We start from the raw sequence: 19198 nt of genomic DNA on the forward strand, positions 1-19198 counted from the left end.
TGTAAAGGTAGAACCGTTACATTGACGCCAAAATTGATCACACAATCGTACATATGCACGCCCAGGTGTAGTCATACGCCAACAGGATAGCACGACTCTCGGCATGGCATGTGTGCAAGCTCAACTTGCCGGCAGGCAACTCAACGCCGTACCAGCCATCACCGCTGTCTTGGCGTCCGAGGCAAGCAATGATGAAAGCTCCAGAGGACATGCCCCCCACCACCACGAGGTGACGCTAAAAAGAATGCTTGTGTTTTGCTCACAAGCTGAGCAGCCTAACAGGATTCGAGGCAGCTTGCCATGTGGCCTTGAGGATATGCGGCGAAGTATGCGATGAACTCGTTGCCATCTGTTTCGGGTACAAGAGGCAGATATGCATGGTAGTTCTTGTCTCGACGAGTGCGGCCAAGTTGCTGACGTTTGAACGTGCTTGCTAGCCTAGGTAGGCCTTGTTAGTTGGCGTAGCTGTCAAGCCAGTAGGCGAACTACCGAGTTGGTTCAAGTTCATTTTGTAATAAGCCAATTGCTTAGAATACATTTTCAGACATTGCCTGGGTTTCTTCCCGTGTAGCGTTGATCTTGCACTGTGCCGCCCGCTGTTGACATGAGCCACCTGATGGACGACTGAGTATACTCAGAATGGTGGTTGGAATGCTCTAGTTACTTCAGCCTTCAGCAGCATCTCTGTTTTCGCCATCTGGGGGCTGAAATAAGGGGCAGGATCTTGTTCACTTTCCCATTGTCCTCAATCCCACCAGTCAATCGGGAAAATGCGGCTCTCCAGGGTTGCATCGTATTTCTCGCATTGGCTAGCGCAGTCGCATATTCTTGTACATTCGTAACTACCATTGCCCTGAAGAATCCGTTCATCAAGGCGCGCCCAATTCCCCAAACTAACTAGTTCGTTGCACGACGCTCGGCTGTCGCTAGTTAGCAAAGTTGCCTGCCTGCCCAGGGCCGGGATCACACCATCGCGGTATATGCAACTATACCTTCTAGTAGTTATCGCGCAAACCTCACAAATCCGGCTCGCACGTGAAGATCCCAGACGTTTCGTAAAAGCTTATTTCAGTACTGAACTAGCATACGGCTTCTTTGTGATAGCAACAAAGCCCACATGCTGTGGCTGGCCGTCCCGTTTACGGATACTTATCGCAATATCGCAAGGGCTTCGAGACGTTGGCAGTATCGATGCCTGCAGCTTCTAGCGCCACGACGACAGGGGGTACGGCCGTACCGGTAGTGGCTTGTCAATGGAGGGAACCGGTGTAGAATGTGGTGTGCTGGCGACACTTGTGGCTGGCCAGGATCACTAGGGTCTTTTCTTACAGTTGTCCGATTGCTCATACAACGAGGCCCCAGAAACAGGCATTGTGCTTTATTAAGTGTGAGAATGTCGCCTGGAAAGGCAAATCGCAAGGGATATATATGTATTCCCACCATCCGTCGTTCCGGACAATTCACATCCCTGCCTTGGACCGCGGTGACGGACCTGGATACACTCCCAAGCTATGTATTCTATTTTATTAATTTAGTCAACGTTAGTTATCCCCAGTTAACGACCAGCGAAATCGTTGGCCGCCACGATCCAGTCCTGGCTCGGCGGATCGCCGTTTCACAAGTCCCTCTAACTACCTACGCGCGTGAGGCCTGTTTTCTGACAGGGCACTGGACACAATTTCCACTCAACATGTTTTTTTCCCCTGTCACAACGCTGTCAGGCTGCTGCTACGTGTTAAAGATCTTTTATGTTTTTTTAGAAGCCGTGTTAGACGCCTGACAGCGTTGTGACAGGGGAAAATTAGCTGTTAAAAAAGAGACCTGTCTAGTACCCTGTCTAAAAACAGGCCTCACTCGCGTATGTAGTTAGTTATTAGCCACCCACACCTACCTATGCGGAACAAAGTCTGGTGCTGCCTAGGTACCTACATAGTTATCGGCCGGCGAACCAGAATGTCGTCCATTCACTCCTCTAATCCATTGATTTGGATTCTTCAGGTGTGGCCAGGACCGACAATCCAGGCATCCGATTCGCTGTGCAGAGTTCAGCCGCTTCCTTCCAAACCACAGCATAAATAATGTCGGTCGGTGCCGGCCTTTGTCGGTGAGATTTGCCAGCCTCAGCCTGGGCAACGCAAATTTCGTTTTCCAGGGCGCTTTTCCACCATTTCCTTTCCTTGCTTTCGCCTCCGAGATGAACGCGATGACGCAAAGGAAGTGGTGGTGTTGCCACAAAGCCACATTGACGTGGAAGAACTAACTATTATTAGTCAATAACTAAATAAAATACTATTTATTTATTTGAGGCGATAGAGGCGTGGAGGCGGGTACAAGATCCACGGCCCCCATGGACGAAAGCTTGTGCATCTGTGTAACTAGTTAGCGTTTATCTTGTCGTGGAACAACCTCAATCTCGAAAGCTCCATCATGTCCGAATCGGTCGTCGCCTGGCAATCGTACAATCCTGGAAAATCCGGCGACGTAGATATGGTTTTCTCTACGGAGTAGCTAGGTACGACTTCTGTCGGCCAATAGCAGATGCTGTTTCATGACATGGCCTTGTGATAGTTGACCCGATCAAATGGGCTCCAAAATTTCCAGGGAGACCCTGTACGAGGGCTGACCGTTTTACTATCGCCACTCTGCCCTCGAGTTGCCGTACCTGACATGGATTCGGATGCGCTGGGACGACAGGTATGTACATCGCAAAGTCCCTGCCCCCGACCGAATGTCTCAGCCCGGGTCCCATCTCCATGCACACCCTTTCCTGCAGCCCGTCCTCCGATTACCTGGCGGCCGCCGCATGTGAATTGTTACGACGGTTCACGGCCCCAGCTGAACGTCGCCCCTCCATCACGTCTGCCTGCTCCTCTGCCCTACCAGCGAGAATGGTCCTAATAGTCTGCCTAGCGAACTCCTAGCCTTTTGGTTTTTGGTACATCTCTTGTCCTGACCGGCCAAGGGGGGTGTGAGGAAAGATACATGGGAATGGGCTCGTGGGCGCCCCCCCCCTAGACATGATGCTCCCCGTGCCATGCCATGTCAGATGCTGAGATGTTCGTTATTAGACAGGCGGTCTTGCTCTTTTTTTTTCGCGAGAGCGGCTTCCTGACCTTTTTTCTTATAATTTACATTACAACTCGCGACCTTGTATTGAAACACTCGTCATTTTCGTCCCTCCACGCATACACCTGATTTGAGAGTCAACCATCCATTGACGTCGCCCAATTACACGACCCTCGACTACGCTACCAATACATGGACGCCCAGCTATAAGTCTACAATCGCATTCTAGACCACGATATCCATCCGTCTTGTTGTGGAATTTCTTCTTCGTTGCAAAGCTGCACATCACCAACGCCCTTGAACAGCTCCCGCCAATCGTACGCCCAAGCCCTCCTCGACCAGACTCTTGTCCAAGCATCAATGTCGTCCCGCACGGCAAGAGGCGGCTCCCAGAGCAGAAGCTCGCCCTGCTCTCCTCTCAAAAAGACCAAGACCAGCCTGAAAGATGCAGACTGGGCCGGCGTGACAGATCCGGAAGAACGTCGACGGATCCAGAACCGCATTGCGCAGCGCAAATTTCGTACGCATACATGAACCAACACTCACAGCAGGCATTGCGTTACTGACTCGGAGACTTTGTTCTCTATGCGTCCAGGCGAGAAAGCCAGAGAAGGCAAAGAAAAGGCAGAGCGTGACTCGCGGAATCTGGAGCATGCCGGTAACAGCTATCGCATCCCCAGCGGGCTCGACATTGCGGGCGACGACACGCTCAACGGCCTGCCATGGGGCAGCGTCAACCTGGGCCACGTCGTCTCCCGAGGCCACGAGGCCGAGAGCAAGCGCAGCAGCGGGCGCAACACGTACACGGGCGACGACAGCAGCAACCCGTCGAGCACCAACTACTCGCTCGCGCCGTACGGCCGGACCGTGCCGCAGCCCTTTGGCTACGGCGGTGCCGCCGAAGACCAGGGCATGGACGATTCGCCCTACCTGTACGGCATTGGCTCGCCGCCCATGCCCGCGTTTTTTACGCCATGACGACTCGGCCATCTCATTGAGAGAGATGGTAAAGAGCGCGTGATTTCTTTGGCGTCTGCGGTTTCAGGAGGAAACGGAGTAGCAGTGTGTATTTTCCTTCTGGTCGTTGAGCGGTGGCTATTTCCACTTTGTTGCACTTGTTTTCTATTTTCTATTTCTTCTTCTTTTTTTTCTTCTTTTTTCTTCTTTTTTTTCTTCTTTGCCCCCGGCAGATGTAGACTGTTGCGAAGCAAAACATAGAGTACATAGAGAACGATGCAGAATATGTCTGCGTGGCTTGCGCCAATGGCAATCCGATAGTAACTATGCATACGTGATGACTCGACGCCAGGGTGGAAATGTGCTGCAGTATCCCGCACACGGAAGGCTCTCATTAATACCCCGATGCATACGCCGTCATGCTCAGCTCTTCAGCCCTCCACGCAGCGGCGGGGAGACAGCTCGCTCTCATATCCCATGGCGCCTCCTGTGTGCCACATACGAGGGCGGCCACAAGCCTTGGCAAAGCTCAGTCATTCATTCCTTTGGCGCTATTTTTCTCTGTTTGTTTGATGGCGTGTCATCATTTCGAGATGCAGACATGACCCTCGAATAATTTTCCTAGGCAAGGCTGGGGCTATCTAGGCTGTCGTCAACTAGCGATCCTGGAACCGTGGTGCTCACACGCCCCCTCCCCGGCGAATATAACAAAAAGTTACATACCGAATGGGGCTTACATTACACCCGTCATCGTGTGCACGAATGGAGAACAGTTGTGCAATTAGCCGACCGTTGTTGTGCAACATCATCTATTCCCCAGACATTGAGGAGCGAGCTATATTAATGCCAGTTGAACAGGATATGCTCCAAAGTTCTACTAAATATTTCATCATTCTAACCCTCCGAATCTTGCAGAGCGAGCACAGTCGCACAGCAACATCATTGGCGAGTCAAATTTCGAGTCGAGTTGCAGCCTAGAGAGATGTATCAGTTGCCTCAAGTCTCTCTGCATTTGTAGGTAGTAATTACTCCGTAAACTATAAAGGGTGCACATATTCGAGGTGGATATTAAACCAAGAAGATCCGCAGAGGAGAGCTTCGTTCACCTTGTTGAACCACGATTAATGGAGACGTTGCAAAGTCTCAGCCTCTGACGTCCCCATCTACGATGCTCCTGCGTCTCGCATAACGTGACTCGATTTCCATCTTTTCCTTCTATCCCAATCGTCGTCTTTCCATAAACCCTCCACTCGTTTGCCCTGCTTTGCTTGGCTTGCATTCAGCTCGCACAGCTGGCTCATTTTAGTGCCAGCCTCAACTAGCTTCGGGCACTACGCCCCCGTACTTGCCATTGACCAATCCAGTCTGGGAATACGTTGCAGAATTCCGTTGCTTGTCATGGGGACTATTTGCAATTGCGCGCTCAAGCACAGGCCCGGCTCTGTGTATTCATGTCCAACTTGTGGGTGTTGTTATACAGCCTTGATAGCTCGAGTCAAGTAAATTATCGTGGTCCTTCCTTTTGTCATCAACCAACCATTTACAAAATGCATGGCCAGTCTAGAGAGCTTAGTCAAACCAAGAATTCTAATGAAATATTATCGGACATATACAGACTTGTACCATGGTTTACATACCTTGGCTTGGTTCCCGTGCCGCGACTTACACCGGGCCGGCGGCAAGAAACGAATATCAACAGCTAAAGACAGCTAAAATCTCAGACTCTCGCCGCCCCTATCAACTGTTTCCCCATTGACTTTAATTTCCAAATTCCTATCATCAGATAGAAAAAGGCATTAATAATTTCGCTCTGCGCATCGTGATTGTTGTCGTGTGCCTCAACTCACACTCCTCCACCGCCTGGCAGAAATGCCCCCAGAACCTGCCCCACACTGGTGTCGTCAGGCTGGGAAAAAAAGAATCCGTCTGTTCAACTAATATCCTAATATCCTCAAGCCATTCTCAAGATTGCATTTTGTTTTCACTACACGCTGGAACTTTACTCTCGTTTATTTGACCTTGGTAGCATTGCGTCACAGGTGGTAGCCCTCCCTGCCTGTGCTCATTTCATCGTTCAACTCCGATAACGCTCTGGACGATCCCTTGTAAAAAAGGTACATTGATACTGTGAACTACTCGTGCCCCTCACTGTGCGACATCACGCGGCACCTCAAGCTAACGAGTCCTTCTTTCGTTCATAGAGGTATTGCCGCGGATCGTCGGTCCCAAGAGTGGCTAGGGGCTAGAGATCTCGCCAACGTACATGAGCAGCGTAGGTTCTTGACCACCATGGCCGGGACTAAGCCAAAGACGAACAAGGTCGCTCAAAGGAGCAAAGGCAAGGCCAAGCCGGGAAATATGGCTGTTCATCAAGATACTGCCAAGATTGAGAAGAAGAGAGCAAAGCTGCTGGCCCGCTCACAAGAGCTGGAGAAGGAGGCGCACAGGCTCCTGGCCGAGGCCAAGAAGGCTGCGGACGCGTATGCAGAATTGACCAAATTCCTTGAAGAGCAAGACGACGACACGTCATCAGAGGTGGGTGATCCTGGTACCTGACCCAGTTCATGACGGCGGTATTGACTGACGCGTGGCAACAGGGCGACTCGGACGAAGACGTCCTCACATCCTCGTCGGAATCCACGAGCTCCTCCTCCGATTCCAGCTCCGAAGGCGGCGCCGCCATCCCCGCACCCAAAGCCACACCCAGAAGGAAGTGCATCAAGGACAAGCAAACGCCGGAGCGCAAGCGAAAGCGCGTGTCCCCTTCCTCCTCTGACGACGACGACACCAGCAGCAGCGACTCGTCCGACAGCGACGCAGACCAGAAAGCGGCCCAGAAAAAGTCAACCAAGGACAACAAGAGCAAGCGCAAAGACAAAAGGAACAGCAAGAAAAATGCCAAACAGAGAAACAAGGTCAAGGACGCGGGCAGCGACAGCGACGGCAAGGAGACGTCCGCGGCCGGTCGGCCTGAGGGCTGGCACGTCACCAACCTCGACGGCGGCCCGGCCCGGCAGAGCAAGTTCCTGCGGCTCCTCGGCGGCAAGAAGCAGGGCGTGCGTGTGCCCGAGGCCGGGAGCAGCAGCAAGAGCGCGTCCGAGTCGGCGCGCGCCGAGGCCGACATTCAGCGCCAGTTTGAAGAGGGCATGCGCATGAAGAATGACGGCGGCAGCCACCGCCGCGGTCTCGGCATGAGTGGGTGACCTTTTTTTTTTGACCCGTGTACGCTCTTGCGCCTGATGGCAGCAATTTCTCTAATTTTCACTTTTCCACTTGTACATATTTTTAACCGGGAGGCGGCGCAGAGATTGATATGGAGCCAGTTTGTATAACTTTTGCTGTATAACTCGACATTAGTCTACTAGGTCACTTTTGCACAGATGCGGACTTTCACGACATACCGTCGTGCCCGACAACGTGAAATCAAGGAAATTGAATGTAACATTTTGAGGTTGTATCGCTTCGGCTCTACGACGCCCAACATCATCTCGAATACATGGCTGATGGTACATGGTGCTCGCGCTCGCTCGACCCTGTCTCCAGCTCAACAGTGGCAAGTGTTTCTTCTCCTGTTGCTGTTTCCCAGCTGACCACAGGACATGCTATCAACCTGCCATACAAAACAGCAACCTTATTCGTGTCCTTGACGGCTAGCAACGCGCCACACAGCCGGCCACAAGACGTTGCAGTGCATCATGAGTCTCCTCAAATATGGCAGCGCAGAACCATTCTTTTATTATCCACTCGCAGGCCTAAGGTGCATTGCGTTTTGGTCGCCTGTATCCCCTCATCGCTTGTATATTGCGTTTATCGTTTATTGACCCCACCAGCGGGCGAGCACCTCGAAGAATAGACCGCCAAATACGACGAAGGCGAGCAGAACTAGTAAGAGGCAGTGTTAACTTGTTTCGTTCGTAATCAGGCAGTGTAGGTGACTGAGAGATCGGCACGGCACATCGGCCCCATCTCCGTGGGATCCGCATGAGCATGCGATTTGGCTGGCCCGTGGAGCGCGTCGAGGGCAGGGCATGAAATGGTTATTTGCGGCTCTGTCGATGACATGGAGACCGTCTTCAATTGCACACAGGCAGAGGCGGATCGGGAGAGTGAATCGGCGAGTTTGTGTTCACGTACCAAGCCAAAAGGGAGAGATGGTGGCCTTCTGGGCGGCCTTTTCGCGCTTCTTGATTTGCGAGCCAGACTTGCCCATGCGAGCCTCCTGGTCCCTGGCGAATTTGGCGTTGCCACGTCGCTGTTCGAGAGTTTGCGCCTGCGGAGGGGTGGTGCCCCCTTTGATTAGCCTGAAAGCCCTTGGCCAGGTTGCGCGACAGATGATTTGACGGGATTTAAACCAGGCAGCAAGAATTTGTTCGCTTCGTGTGACATACCATTGTGAGTATATATGTACTGGGAAGCGGATCGGTCCAAGGAAGACGAGATGCGGGCTGTTCGTCGCGATCGAGGGAGGGGGGACGTTTGGAATTTAACGGGACTAGAGTAGCTCCCTGGTGACGCGGGATCTGAACAAGTACACCTTTTAAGAAGACGCAACGGTGTTTGGAGATTCTGTTGGAATCGAGTCGAATCGTTGGTATGACTGTATTTGCAATTGACACAGGGGGGAACGAGCAAGCTGTTCACTTTTCCGAGATGAGAGTCAGGGTTTGGGTTTGGACATGTGTCGTCAACCCAGGGAGTCGACCCATCACCCACTCAGAAGGGAAGGAAGGTGGCCTGAAGCTGCCCCTAGCTTGTTCCCCACAACGCCGCACGGTGGGGGGGCCAAAAGGCGGGCTCCCTTGTGGCGGTGCAAGCGCCACACTTGGCTTTCATTCTGAGAATAGCCTCCTATCACGCAGGCTTTGCTCATCCAGCCCGCAAAGACGACCAAGGATTTAGCATTGGAGATATTTGTTGGGATTTTGAGGAGTTTATCACAGACGCACCTTGGGTACGCCAAACCACGGCCTTCAGAATGTTCTCAATACGCGCTGCGGTTGTCGCTCGTCGGGTGTCTACAGTACGGCGCCAACTCGCCACTACCAGAACATATGCCACAGAGAAGTCCAACAACCCTACAGTAAGACCACCTTCTTACTTTGCTCCATGGATAGCCGTTGCGCGACGGCGGTTTCCTTGCTTTGGATCTCCTTACCCCGTGTCGATCAGCCGAGAGTTTTGCAGCCCGTATACTCCTGCTAACCGTGCAACCCCCGCAGGCAAGCTTCTACAAGACTTTTTCGCGGCCCATTGCAAAGGTCATGATCCTCGCCGTCTTTACGTACCAAGTCGCGTATTGGTCCTGGATCAAGCTGGAAGCCGACGAGGCGCGTGCCAAGGTTGATGGTGCGTAGCACGCTACCCTGCAATGGCCGCGGGCAATTGATGCACCGCTGCCAAGGCGCGAATCGTGACTCTATGCTGACGCTGTTGGGTAGCCGAGATTGAGACGCTAGAAAAGACGGTAACTGAGTACAAGGAGTCCAAGGCTGCTGCTGAGACGGGTCCGATGGGTTCCAAGTGAGCTCTGGAGAGGAAGGCTGTTCATCAGCAACACGCATCGAGTAACGTTGGGATACTGTAACTATAGTGTACAATCTAATCGTATATCATGAAACAAGCCCATCACACAAAGGGAGCAGTATGCTTGCGTGACTAATTGCGCAACATAGAAATTATGTATTCTATTTTCTGTATAGTATTAACTGGCCAATGCCAAACTCCAGATGCAATGCAATGCGGAACGTATCCATCTAACCTGTCACAACTACAGAAAGACCCAGCTTCCCGCAGATTGCCAGTCGTACCACTTAATACAACAACCCCATACTCAGCAGCGCCATGCCGCACAGAAAAGTCGTGTGCAAGACGACACCCACCGCGGCGCTTACGCGCGTACGCGGCTCGCCCGGGTAATTGCACGTTACCTCCTTATTATCCGGGTCGCGCTTCGCGTAGCTCGAGTTGTACTCGCGAAACTTGCGCAGTGGGCACGCGAGCTGTAGCGCTGACGGGCAACTTTGCACCACCTCATAGCAGAGGTCGTCGCAGGGCAGGAGCTCCCTGTACGGGCCCGGCGCGATCTGGTCGTCGATAAAGCTGTTGCGCGACCTGTTGTGCGCGGGCGCGGCGTATAGGGCCAGGTCCGCGGCGGGCAGCCGCGTGCCGTTCGGGAACGGCTGCCCGGCGTTGCGCACGACCGAGTGCGGGCTATCGAGGTTGTAGTCCTCGCAGCGCGGCATGACGACGGTGCACAACCACTTCTTGTACGTCCGCCTGCAGTCGTCGCAGTTTTTCAGGAGCGAGTACATCTTGGTTGAGGGCGCCTCGCACTGCACCTGCATGAGTGCCTTTTCAAAGTTGGCGTACATGTCCCTGGCGTAGTCATCGTACTTTTGTCCTAGGCTGTCGTCGGCCTTGAACTTGTCGGGGTTGCCGGGTACAGCGTATTGTATATCGTCGCAAAACTCGAGGTCCGTCACCATCTTGCAGCTTGTACCTGATACAGTGTTGAAGGCCGTGGACGCGAAAACAGTGCCACCGCCCCCGACGACTCCCTCTCCATCGCGTTTGATTACCGTCGCGTTTGGAGTCCTGACAATGAAACCTTGATATCCTGTTGTATCATTGAGCCCGGTGACAAAGAATTGCTGCTTCGGAAAGCCACCGGGTCCGCGTGTCGTCATGGTCATGTGGACCAGCTGATTCAAATTTCCCGTCCCGTTTGGAGTGGCGTAGATCTGTGCATTTGTCTGGAGGCCACAGGTAGAGTGTTGAAGCCCATGTAGTCTAGGATAGAGCTCGTTATCAATGTAAAACCGGTACCGCATGCCGCCGTCCATGATTTGCTTCGTTTCGTCGGGATCTGTGGTCAGATTCTTGCTGACTAGCAGAGCCGAGCTGGCATCACTATCGAGCCATAACAATTGGCCGTCCTTGTTCACGTATCTGTGATAGTAATCCTGAGTAGAGCCAGCCAGCTCAAAGAAGTAAACGCCTTGGTAGCTGGACGACACATTCGGGGCCTGGACGGTAATGTACAAGTCTTCTGTAATGTTCATGTTGAACATAACTGCACCACTCTCAAAAGCCCTTTTCTGTATGTTGGACGTGTCTTGCATAGACATGTCAGGGCACCCCAACTGGCTCAAATTCGATATGAGCAGCGTGAGCTGGGGTGGCTCAATATCAGCCTTGTCGTCGCCAGGGACGCGGTACGGCTGAAGGCATGTATTTGCAGACAGAAAGACCTGCAGCTTCTGGCTGTCGTCACGAGCCAAAACGCTGGCACCGGAGCTAGAATTTATGGCTACCTCGGCAGTGCTGAGGTCGAGACTGCGAGCAGTCGTTCCGCTGCCCTGGCTGTCGCTCGCGATGGTTTTTTTGAGTTGATAGCATGCTGTTTCGCCTGGCTTGAGATTTGACTTGGCAGGAATATTATTCACGAGCGGTGCGATGACGCTGGCTCGCTTGCCAAGATAACTGCGATCGAATGGCGCAAAACTGGGCTCGTACGTGTCGCCGCGATCGAGGTCGTACCCGCCGAGATTGTTCGGGTCTATGCTGGTGGGTGTCTCGGCAGCAAACGCAGCCGGCGATAATGCGAGAATATGGAGTATGGTGAATATCGTCGCGACCAGCGAAGGCGCCGGCCGCGAATGCGAGAGCCCGAGTGGCATGGTGGGCTGCCGCCAGCGGCTCGAAGGGAGGGAGTGCCACTGGAGGATTGCGAGGCGCGCTGGGTGATCAACGGCGGCCGGAGCGAGAGGCCTGATGGAACATCATGACTTTGGATAGTCTGCGACGAGTTCAGTCGGGTGACGGAGAGGAGATAGGGTCTCAGCAAAGAGTCTGGCCGTTTCACAATGCGGATGACGGTTAACTGCCTACCAGGTAGGTACCTACCTACCAACGTGGGTCCACCACCCAGCCGTTCTGTAGAAGCCCCCTGAAGCAAGCTGCGACATCTACTTGCGTACGGCCTGACATTTGACAGTCGTCTCGACTTTGTTTTCATTTGAAAACGTTTTCAGTCGTTAATATTCAACATAAAATGTAGAAATCACAAAGTGCCTCTTAAACACAGTTTTGGCACATGACTATCAAAAACTGGCGGGCTCGTTCTTGTTCAGGTTTGAAGGGAGAGCCAGGATCTCTCCTGGCTCTCCCTTCAACCTCCAAGCCTTCTGGAAATACGCAAATCAACCAGTGGGCTACGGCCCATATGCTTGCAGTTGCAGTGTATCTGTCAGATTATCAAAATCCATCGCCGATGGACTGATTGTGCGTGCCAGTGAACAAATGATTCCACGAATTCTGGCTCGGGCCACAGTACGGAGTACTACAGGCAAACCTCCTCGCTTACCATGGTTGCGCATGATCCATACCTGCGCATATTCAGCACCTTCACATGGTATTATTACCAGTGTAAGGGAAGGTACGTTTAACCAAAAAAATAAATTGATGCTCATTATCCGGTACAAAACTGCATTTGAGAGAAAAGTACAAATTCATTTTACACATTTCCAATCATTAGGCTTTGGGACTATGCAGCCTTTCCGCTTTTACTCTCTCATCCATCATTGTTGCCGGCGTTCCGGGTGTAGGCACAGTAGGCGCCCGCGTCATCATTATCCTTGTGCACAGCCTGCCATCATGGCAATGGTCCGGGAACAGCGAACGGATTATTGTATTTGCGACCATGCCACCATTGCGAAGTTCCTTTAGTCGGACTTGTTGACAGCGGCGTCAACCTTGGAGCGGAGGTTGGCACTGGGAGAGTTGCCCTTGAAGTATCGACCAAGGGTAGGGGCAAGGAAAGAGCGGAAGATAATCTCGGCACCACTAGAGTCAAGATCAGCACTGAATCATCATGATCGATCGGGGGTGGCCTTGCAACTTACCGGAACATGGGGAGAGAGAGCCACAGGAGGAAGACAAACTTGAAGACAAAGTAGAAGGGGAACCAGTAGACGATATTGAAGAAGCTCTCGACGACGCTGAAGAAAGCAAAGACAACCCAGTACTGCAACATGTTAGCGGAAGCAGATCTCGTGATGCCTCATCAGAAGATCTCAAGGGCGGGGGAGGGGAAAAACGTACGGTCAGCCACTGCGTGTCGTCATCCTTGGTGTCGGTGAAGAGAGCGGCAAGAGAGTAGTAGCCGGGGATAACGAAGCCAGCAAAGTTGGTGAGGAGCTGGCCACCGAGGTTGAAGATAATGAGGAAGAAGTACAGGGCGCCGACACCGATGACGGCATAAGCCTTGGGAACGCCGGCTTGCCTCTCGAGGTTGTTCAGCGCGGGATACTTGGACAGCTGGAATTACGGGTTAGGAGGTCAACTGAGCGAATTGAATGATTTTAGCGATGGAGACTGACCTCTCTATCGAGGGTGCTGAGGTAGTTTTGAGCTTTTTCCTGAGCGGAAGACATTTTCGCAGTTGGCGCGGTGGCGGGAGGTAGCTGCGTGGATAAAGCTATGGGAGCTTCAGTTGAAGCTTGTTCGGGCCGAGACGAGATGTTCTGGGCGTACCTGGAGTCAAACGGGTGCGGGACGGTTGGGGCGGGTTGATGCGACGATGTTGAAGCGAAGCAGCGGTAGTTTGTGGGAGCGAAAAGGGTAGCGTAGGTGGCTTCGCTCAAGAATGGCGATTGAGGGAAGCCGGGTTAGGTAGGTACTGACGTGTGCTTAAGCAATCTTGGTTTGAAACGGGGCCTTGCAGTTGTGCGCACGTCAGTGATCTGATGGAGGGTAAGTACTTCTGCAGGGGTAGTACACGTTGGAAAGTCTAGGCGGCACGCTAAAAAGAGTGGCATCAAGGTATAGACTACACAAAGCTTAACGGAGGGATTGGGCATGCGACAAGGTGGGTATTTCTGTGGCGTCTGCTCTTGCGCGATGGAACGACTATTAGCCGATATTTTGCCGAGAACTATACCATGACTCCACTTGCGCCGTCGAGCGACCGTACCGTGTTGTCGCCGTTCCGAACGGTTTGGGCTTGCTTTCACCGGAGGCCCAGTGCCGGCACGTTCAGCTACTTGCGATTGTAACTCCGCACGGAGGAGAGTAACAACGGCAGCAGCAGATTCAAAATTTCCCGTCCAGTAGCTCCCGACAACAGCCCCGCACGGTATCCCAGCAAGGTTGGAGAAGTCGTATCGCTGATATTGCTGCTCTACCTCTGATTTAATAAGGCCTCGTGTTTCTGATCAGAGCGATGTTGGACAAGAAGAAAAGGGCAGATTTAAGGCGTCTATTACGGTCCACTCTTAAAACTAATGGGCGTGTAAAACGCTTTCAGTGTTGGGCGGCTACCGCTCCAGTATCCCCCACAACTGTGCCGGTGTGCTTGTAGTTAGAATCAGCTGCTACTACTTGTTAAAACATCTTCTGTCTTTTTCCTTTTCGGGGTTTATCTTGCTGCTTAGTACGGTACATACATATGTAGGACGTGTCATGAACTCGGCACCAAGTTAGGTAACCTGAGGAGATGAGCTGCTACCTATGAGCCCAGCGATCTATAACTATTCGAATGCCTGCCGATTGTTTACATCTACGGATACCTTGGTCTTGGTTACAGGGGCTAGAGCCCGCCTGGGCTCGGTGAATCACAACAAAACAAGCGGCAGTCATTGCCTGCTGAATAGTGCTGAATGCCATTGCGCGGAATTCTGGCAAATTAAATGCATGTATTGGACGGCTTACCTGCTTACCTAACCAGCTCTTAGGATTGTTTTGTTTTGGGCCTTTGCTTTGTCTGGTCCACTTGCAGCAAGCCAGCCAGCCAGTCAGCCGGCCTCGAGGTCACAGCCAGCCCGCTATTATTTAGTTATAGTACATTATTACTGGCCAGTGACCAAAGGCCAATTCGGCCCCCAGCCCTGCCTGCCTTGCCTTGCCTTGCCTGCCCGCCACCGCCTGCCTCAACCGTGCCCGCTCATTGCCTTTTCTCCTCTCGTTGGCCTCGCAACAGAAACAACCACAACAACACTCGCAGTTGACGATATCTACCACCCGTCTGCGCGCCTAGACTGCCGGTGACCCCTGCAAGAGACTCTTGAAGCGCTGCAGACGCTTCTGCGATTCTTTCTTTCTTTGTCTACTTGCCGTCCCTGCTTTTTTCACCGGCCATTTTCCTGTCGGGCACCCTGAAAAAAACAACAACCGGCCAATGTTTATTGTCCCACGCTAGCTTGCCTATCCATCAACACCAGCATACAACGTCCCGGCATGGACCAAGGTATGTCTGCCACTTTCCTCTTCCAAAGAAGTTGCAAAACATAAAATAGAATGCAGTCTAATTTTACTTGTATTTTTCTAGAAACCCTCGCAGCGCGCGCTGCTAAATCCCGGAAGCGACCACAATCCCGAGCTTCCACTGCCTCCGTTCACAGTGTCACGACTCAACACAACATGGACGGCTCTGGCTTCACCGATGCCGCCGCCATGTATGGTGGCCAGTGGATGCATAACGAGCACCCCCACCCCAAAGACATGTCTGCTCCGCAAATGTCCCCCGAGGACATGATTCTTCAAGCTGCAACGCACATGCAGTCGGCCAACCATGACTTTTCCATGGACGGTTCCATGGCTGCGCATATGCACCACATGGCTTATCAGCACCAACATACTCACGGGATACCCAGAAATCCCCTCCCTGCCGACCACTTTGGGCCCAATGCCAGCTTTACCGAAGGCGACAGCCAGATGCTCGATCGTGACGATGGTGATGATGCCGACCCCATGGCTCTCGCGGCTGGCGTGCCCAAGCCCGCTCGATCGAGCGCAAACAACGAGCTTGAGATGCGGCAGCTCTTTAGTGCCAACAGACATCGGGGTCTACAAGATGTTGCCTCGGAACTTCATGGCAACGAGCGCGGCCCCAACTCGGAGAGGACTCGCCAGGTGTTTGCCATGCTTTGGTAACAACATTGTTCTCATCTTTCACTAGCCAATTGTACTGACCTTGTTTAGGATTAATTCTGTCTGTACCAAGGGCAAAGGCTCCGTACCCCGCGGCCGAGTCTACGCAAACTATGCTTCCCGTTGCGCAACCGAGAGAATCACGGTTCTGAACCCCGCCAGCTTCGGAAAACTCGTCCGCGTCTTATTCCCGGGGCTCAAGACTCGTCGTCTAGGTGTTCGCGGAGAGTCCAAATATCACTACGTAAATTTCGCTCTTGCTGAGGACCAGCTCGACCTGATCGAAGTTCCCCAACCCCCTCGAGCCCTTCCCGAAGCCAAGAGCTTCCCCCAGATTCAAAACACGGTGTCACAGCCATCGACCATTTCGAAACGTGGGGAAATGCTTTCGCAACCTTCAGAGGAGCTCCAAAAGAAGCAGACGATCACCCAGGTTGCCGATAGATCGCACAGCTTATACAACCACCCGGACCTCGCCAGCATTGACAACATTCAATCCACTTCAACCAAGACCCGTTTGGAGCTTGAATTCCCTCCCATGAACCAAGATGACTTTGAGCAGTCTGAAGCCCTCGGCCTTCCTGTCATCGAGGCATTCCTTCCTCAGGGAACCGACCCCGACGCCGCCAAATCGCTCTCCGCACTGTACAGATCTCACTGCACCTCTCTTGTCGAATGTATTCGATACTGCAGGGAAAAGACCTTCTTTCACCTTTATACATCGTTCCAGGGCACACTTACTATGCCCGTACAGAAGCTGTTTAGCCATGAGGCGATTGCCCCTTGGATTGAGGGTTGCGACTATGTTCTATATCAACGCATGATGCGCATTATCTCTGGTTTGACCTTGCAGGTGGTGCCTAAGCCAGTCCTTGATACTTTGAGAAATATCTCGGAACGTATTGTGCCACACATTCGTGAATCTTTCCAGGGTCAACCACAGCACGTTATTTCCGCCAAGGAGGCGCCTGCTGCTCTCTTTGCTGGTCTGATTGACCGCGCTCTACGAGTCAACTTGACAGCCCACGCTGCCGCCAACATGCTTTCCAACCCTGCCAACCGCGACCAGATGTATGTTGATTGGATCACCATGATACGCGCTCGCAAGGTGGCGGAGTGTGTGCCCACACGCGGCATGGACGATGTTGTCGACTTGCTTGTTCACGAAATGCGTGATCTCTTGGATCCTGTGAACGTCCCTTGGGAGGTTGAGGTGCTCACTATCTATGGTGACGCGGCTAGCCGCAACCCTCGTCAAGAGAACGAGGGTGGAGCAGCTTCCACAGGTCAGAACGTGTTGGATAGATGGGTCAACTTCCTGAGAGTACTACCATCCAAGTTTCCCTACGCATCTCATGCCGATATTGTGTGGTGTGTAGAGCGTGTCGGCACCGCCGTGATGCGCGACTTCACACTATCACAAGGCAAGAGCTTCGGGTCATGGTGGGTAACAAAGACGTGGGTTGATGAAATGGTGTGTTTCATTGCGGAGCAGGGAGGCTTCATGAAGCAGAAGGCTTCCCCTAGCGCTCATGCTATCCCAAACGCCGGGGCAGCTGGCACGGAGGCCAGCTGCCAGAACTCTCGATACAGTCACGCCAGTGAAGAACTAAACCTGTCGCAATCGCAGCCCGGCCGTGCGCCGTTCCCTCCGCCTGCGAATAATGGCGCAAATGGCAAGACCATTAGCGCATTGTCTCAACCGCCAGCAGACAACGACGCGCACGACGACAGCGGAATCGGCATCCGAACACCAGAGGAGGACTTTCCTATGCACAAATTCACATTTGCCGAATCTGAAGCACCGACATTGATGGGGGCCGGCGAGCTTACAGCCTAGAGGGGGGATGGAACAAATATACGGTTGGCGCATGGTTTCGGCATTGGGGTTGGCGTTTATGGCTGGTTGAATGAATACCCCAACTATGCACTTATAGGCAGGTAATTGGGAAGATGACTTAACGAGGGCACGAAGCTACATGACGAATTCTACATGTGCGGTCAATTTGACGCGCGACGGGTCTTTTCGGATGAGTTGTTGGCTATGGTACCCGTGCAGCCTCGGGATACTTGTGTATTAATCGGCGACTGGATATTTGTTTTTTTTTGGGAGGAGTCTTTGTGGTGGCTGACTTTATCTTCGGGTGTCTGTCTATGTTGTGAAAGTATCTTGTCTAATGATTAGAGGCGTCGAGACTGGTCCTCAGACCAGCAGCAGTTGATTCAATACCAAAATACTTCGTCTTTTGGATTTATACATTGTGGAGAGGACTAGATGTTGGGTGACCAGTCACATTATTAAAAGAGCACGACGGTTGACGTGAAGATCTGCATGCGTAGACTCGCCTTTGTTTTGTCTTACTGCCACATGGGAATACCATTCAAGTAGGACGCCATAGTGGTTCCTGCTTGCCGATAGGGCTGCCAAGCTGCTACAAAGGAATGCGGGCCGCGAGATGGAGTTGTGTTTATGATTCCTGGCAATGACGAGCTTGAATCAGACCGACTGATTCGTCGTGCTTGAGAAATGCGGAAGCGGATCGCTTGAAACACTGTTGTCAGCTTTCAAGACAAGGGAAACATTGCGCTATCGGCGTCAATGTGGCATACTAGTTACCCAGTTACGCCGAGCCGATAAATCCACTCGCTTCGTACTCATCATGCATCATCATCGGGCGTATGATCTGCCAGCCCTCTTTTGCGATCCTCATCCTTGTAGATGCTGAGTCCGTGGCCGCGTAGGAAATGGAACTCGTCACGGTAGTGTTCTTTCAGCCCCTCCTTCTCTTTGTCCGAAAGGCGGACTGGAAATCGGGTCTGAGAAAGTTCTACGAGAGTGTGCGGAGCTCTGTGCTTGGTGTTGACGGGCGAAAGGTGATGCTCACTAGGTATTGGCACTGGGATGGGAAACAGGCAATTGATCAATACACGAAAACGCGGGTGAAGAAGTAATACGGTCACAGCAAAAGCCCCAGCCACCTCAGCCTACAATTGGCCCAGAGCCAGATGAGGACGAACACTTTCTGTAACAGCATATTATAGCGCAAAATAGCCCAGTTCGCCCATGTGTGGGGGCCTGCCAGTTTTAAAAGACTTCTGCTGCCAAATTGCTATTGCTCTAGTGCCATGGTCAACTCCCGGTGAAGGCGAAGGTTGGGCCGCTGCCAAACGACAGTAGGCGAGTGACGCCTTTCAATGGATTGCTTCGAAGCCACCTTCATCTCTTATGAAAAAATTCAAAGACCGC

The 19198-nt window shown here is 52.5% G+C and overlaps 8 protein-coding genes across 8 annotated transcripts; 4 read left to right on the forward strand and 4 right to left on the reverse strand.

Annotated features, from left to right (window-relative positions):
* Nucleotides 1–672: 672 nt before the first annotated feature.
* On the reverse strand, nucleotides 673–849 carry CCM_03888 (uncharacterized protein; the record flags this gene model as incomplete). Its single annotated transcript, XM_006669036.1, has 1 exon — nucleotides 673–849. One exon carries the CDS (start codon nucleotides 847–849, stop codon nucleotides 673–675), a length of 177 nt encoding a protein of 58 aa, XP_006669099.1.
* Nucleotides 850–2427: 1578 nt separating this feature from the next.
* On the forward strand, nucleotides 2428–4044 carry CCM_03889 (uncharacterized protein; the record flags this gene model as incomplete). The annotated part of the gene is made up of 5 exons (XM_006669037.1): nucleotides 2428–2481; nucleotides 2569–2694; nucleotides 2774–2805; nucleotides 3372–3586; nucleotides 3662–4044. The coding sequence occupies 5 exons, from the start codon at nucleotides 2428–2430 to the stop codon at nucleotides 4042–4044; spliced, it is 810 nt and encodes a 269-aa protein (XP_006669100.1).
* Nucleotides 4045–6312: 2268 nt separating this feature from the next.
* Nucleotides 6313–7226, forward strand: CCM_03890 (uncharacterized protein; the record flags this gene model as incomplete). The annotated part of the gene is made up of 2 exons (XM_006669038.1): nucleotides 6313–6558; nucleotides 6621–7226. The coding sequence occupies 2 exons, from the start codon at nucleotides 6313–6315 to the stop codon at nucleotides 7224–7226; spliced, it is 852 nt and encodes a 283-aa protein (XP_006669101.1).
* A 611-nt stretch (nucleotides 7227–7837) lies between these two features.
* On the reverse strand, nucleotides 7838–8414 carry CCM_03891 (uncharacterized protein; the record flags this gene model as incomplete). The annotated part of the gene is made up of 3 exons (XM_006669039.1): nucleotides 7838–7905; nucleotides 8158–8293; nucleotides 8412–8414. 3 exons carry the CDS (start codon nucleotides 8412–8414, stop codon nucleotides 7838–7840), a joined length of 207 nt encoding a protein of 68 aa, XP_006669102.1.
* A 584-nt stretch (nucleotides 8415–8998) lies between these two features.
* On the forward strand, nucleotides 8999–9547 carry CCM_03892 (uncharacterized protein; the record flags this gene model as incomplete). The annotated part of the gene is made up of 3 exons (XM_006669040.1): nucleotides 8999–9103; nucleotides 9138–9369; nucleotides 9462–9547. 3 exons carry the CDS (start codon nucleotides 8999–9001, stop codon nucleotides 9545–9547), a joined length of 423 nt encoding a protein of 140 aa, XP_006669103.1.
* A 286-nt stretch (nucleotides 9548–9833) lies between these two features.
* Nucleotides 9834–11702, reverse strand: CCM_03893 (calcium channel subunit Mid1; the record flags this gene model as incomplete). Its single annotated transcript, XM_006669041.1, has 1 exon — nucleotides 9834–11702. The coding sequence occupies one exon, from the start codon at nucleotides 11700–11702 to the stop codon at nucleotides 9834–9836; it is 1869 nt and encodes a 622-aa protein (XP_006669104.1).
* Nucleotides 11703–12746: 1044 nt separating this feature from the next.
* Nucleotides 12747–14688, reverse strand: CCM_03894 (protein yop-1; the record flags this gene model as incomplete). The annotated part of the gene is made up of 6 exons (XM_006669042.1): nucleotides 12747–12867; nucleotides 12927–13048; nucleotides 13126–13341; nucleotides 13404–13501; nucleotides 13558–13662; nucleotides 14649–14688. The coding sequence occupies 6 exons, from the start codon at nucleotides 14686–14688 to the stop codon at nucleotides 12747–12749; spliced, it is 702 nt and encodes a 233-aa protein (XP_006669105.1).
* Nucleotides 14689–15258: 570 nt separating this feature from the next.
* Nucleotides 15259–17791, forward strand: CCM_03895 (cephalosporin C regulator 1; the record flags this gene model as incomplete). The annotated part of the gene is made up of 3 exons (XM_006669043.1): nucleotides 15259–15268; nucleotides 15350–15950; nucleotides 16003–17791. The coding sequence occupies 3 exons, from the start codon at nucleotides 15259–15261 to the stop codon at nucleotides 17789–17791; spliced, it is 2400 nt and encodes a 799-aa protein (XP_006669106.1).
* Nucleotides 17792–19198: the final 1407 nt, after the last annotated feature.

Source organism: Cordyceps militaris (assembly GCF_000225605.1).
Source record: "Cordyceps militaris CM01 unplaced genomic scaffold CCM_S00003, whole genome shotgun sequence".
In the NCBI taxonomy this organism is placed as follows: Eukaryota; Fungi; Ascomycota; class Sordariomycetes; order Hypocreales; family Cordycipitaceae; genus Cordyceps; species Cordyceps militaris.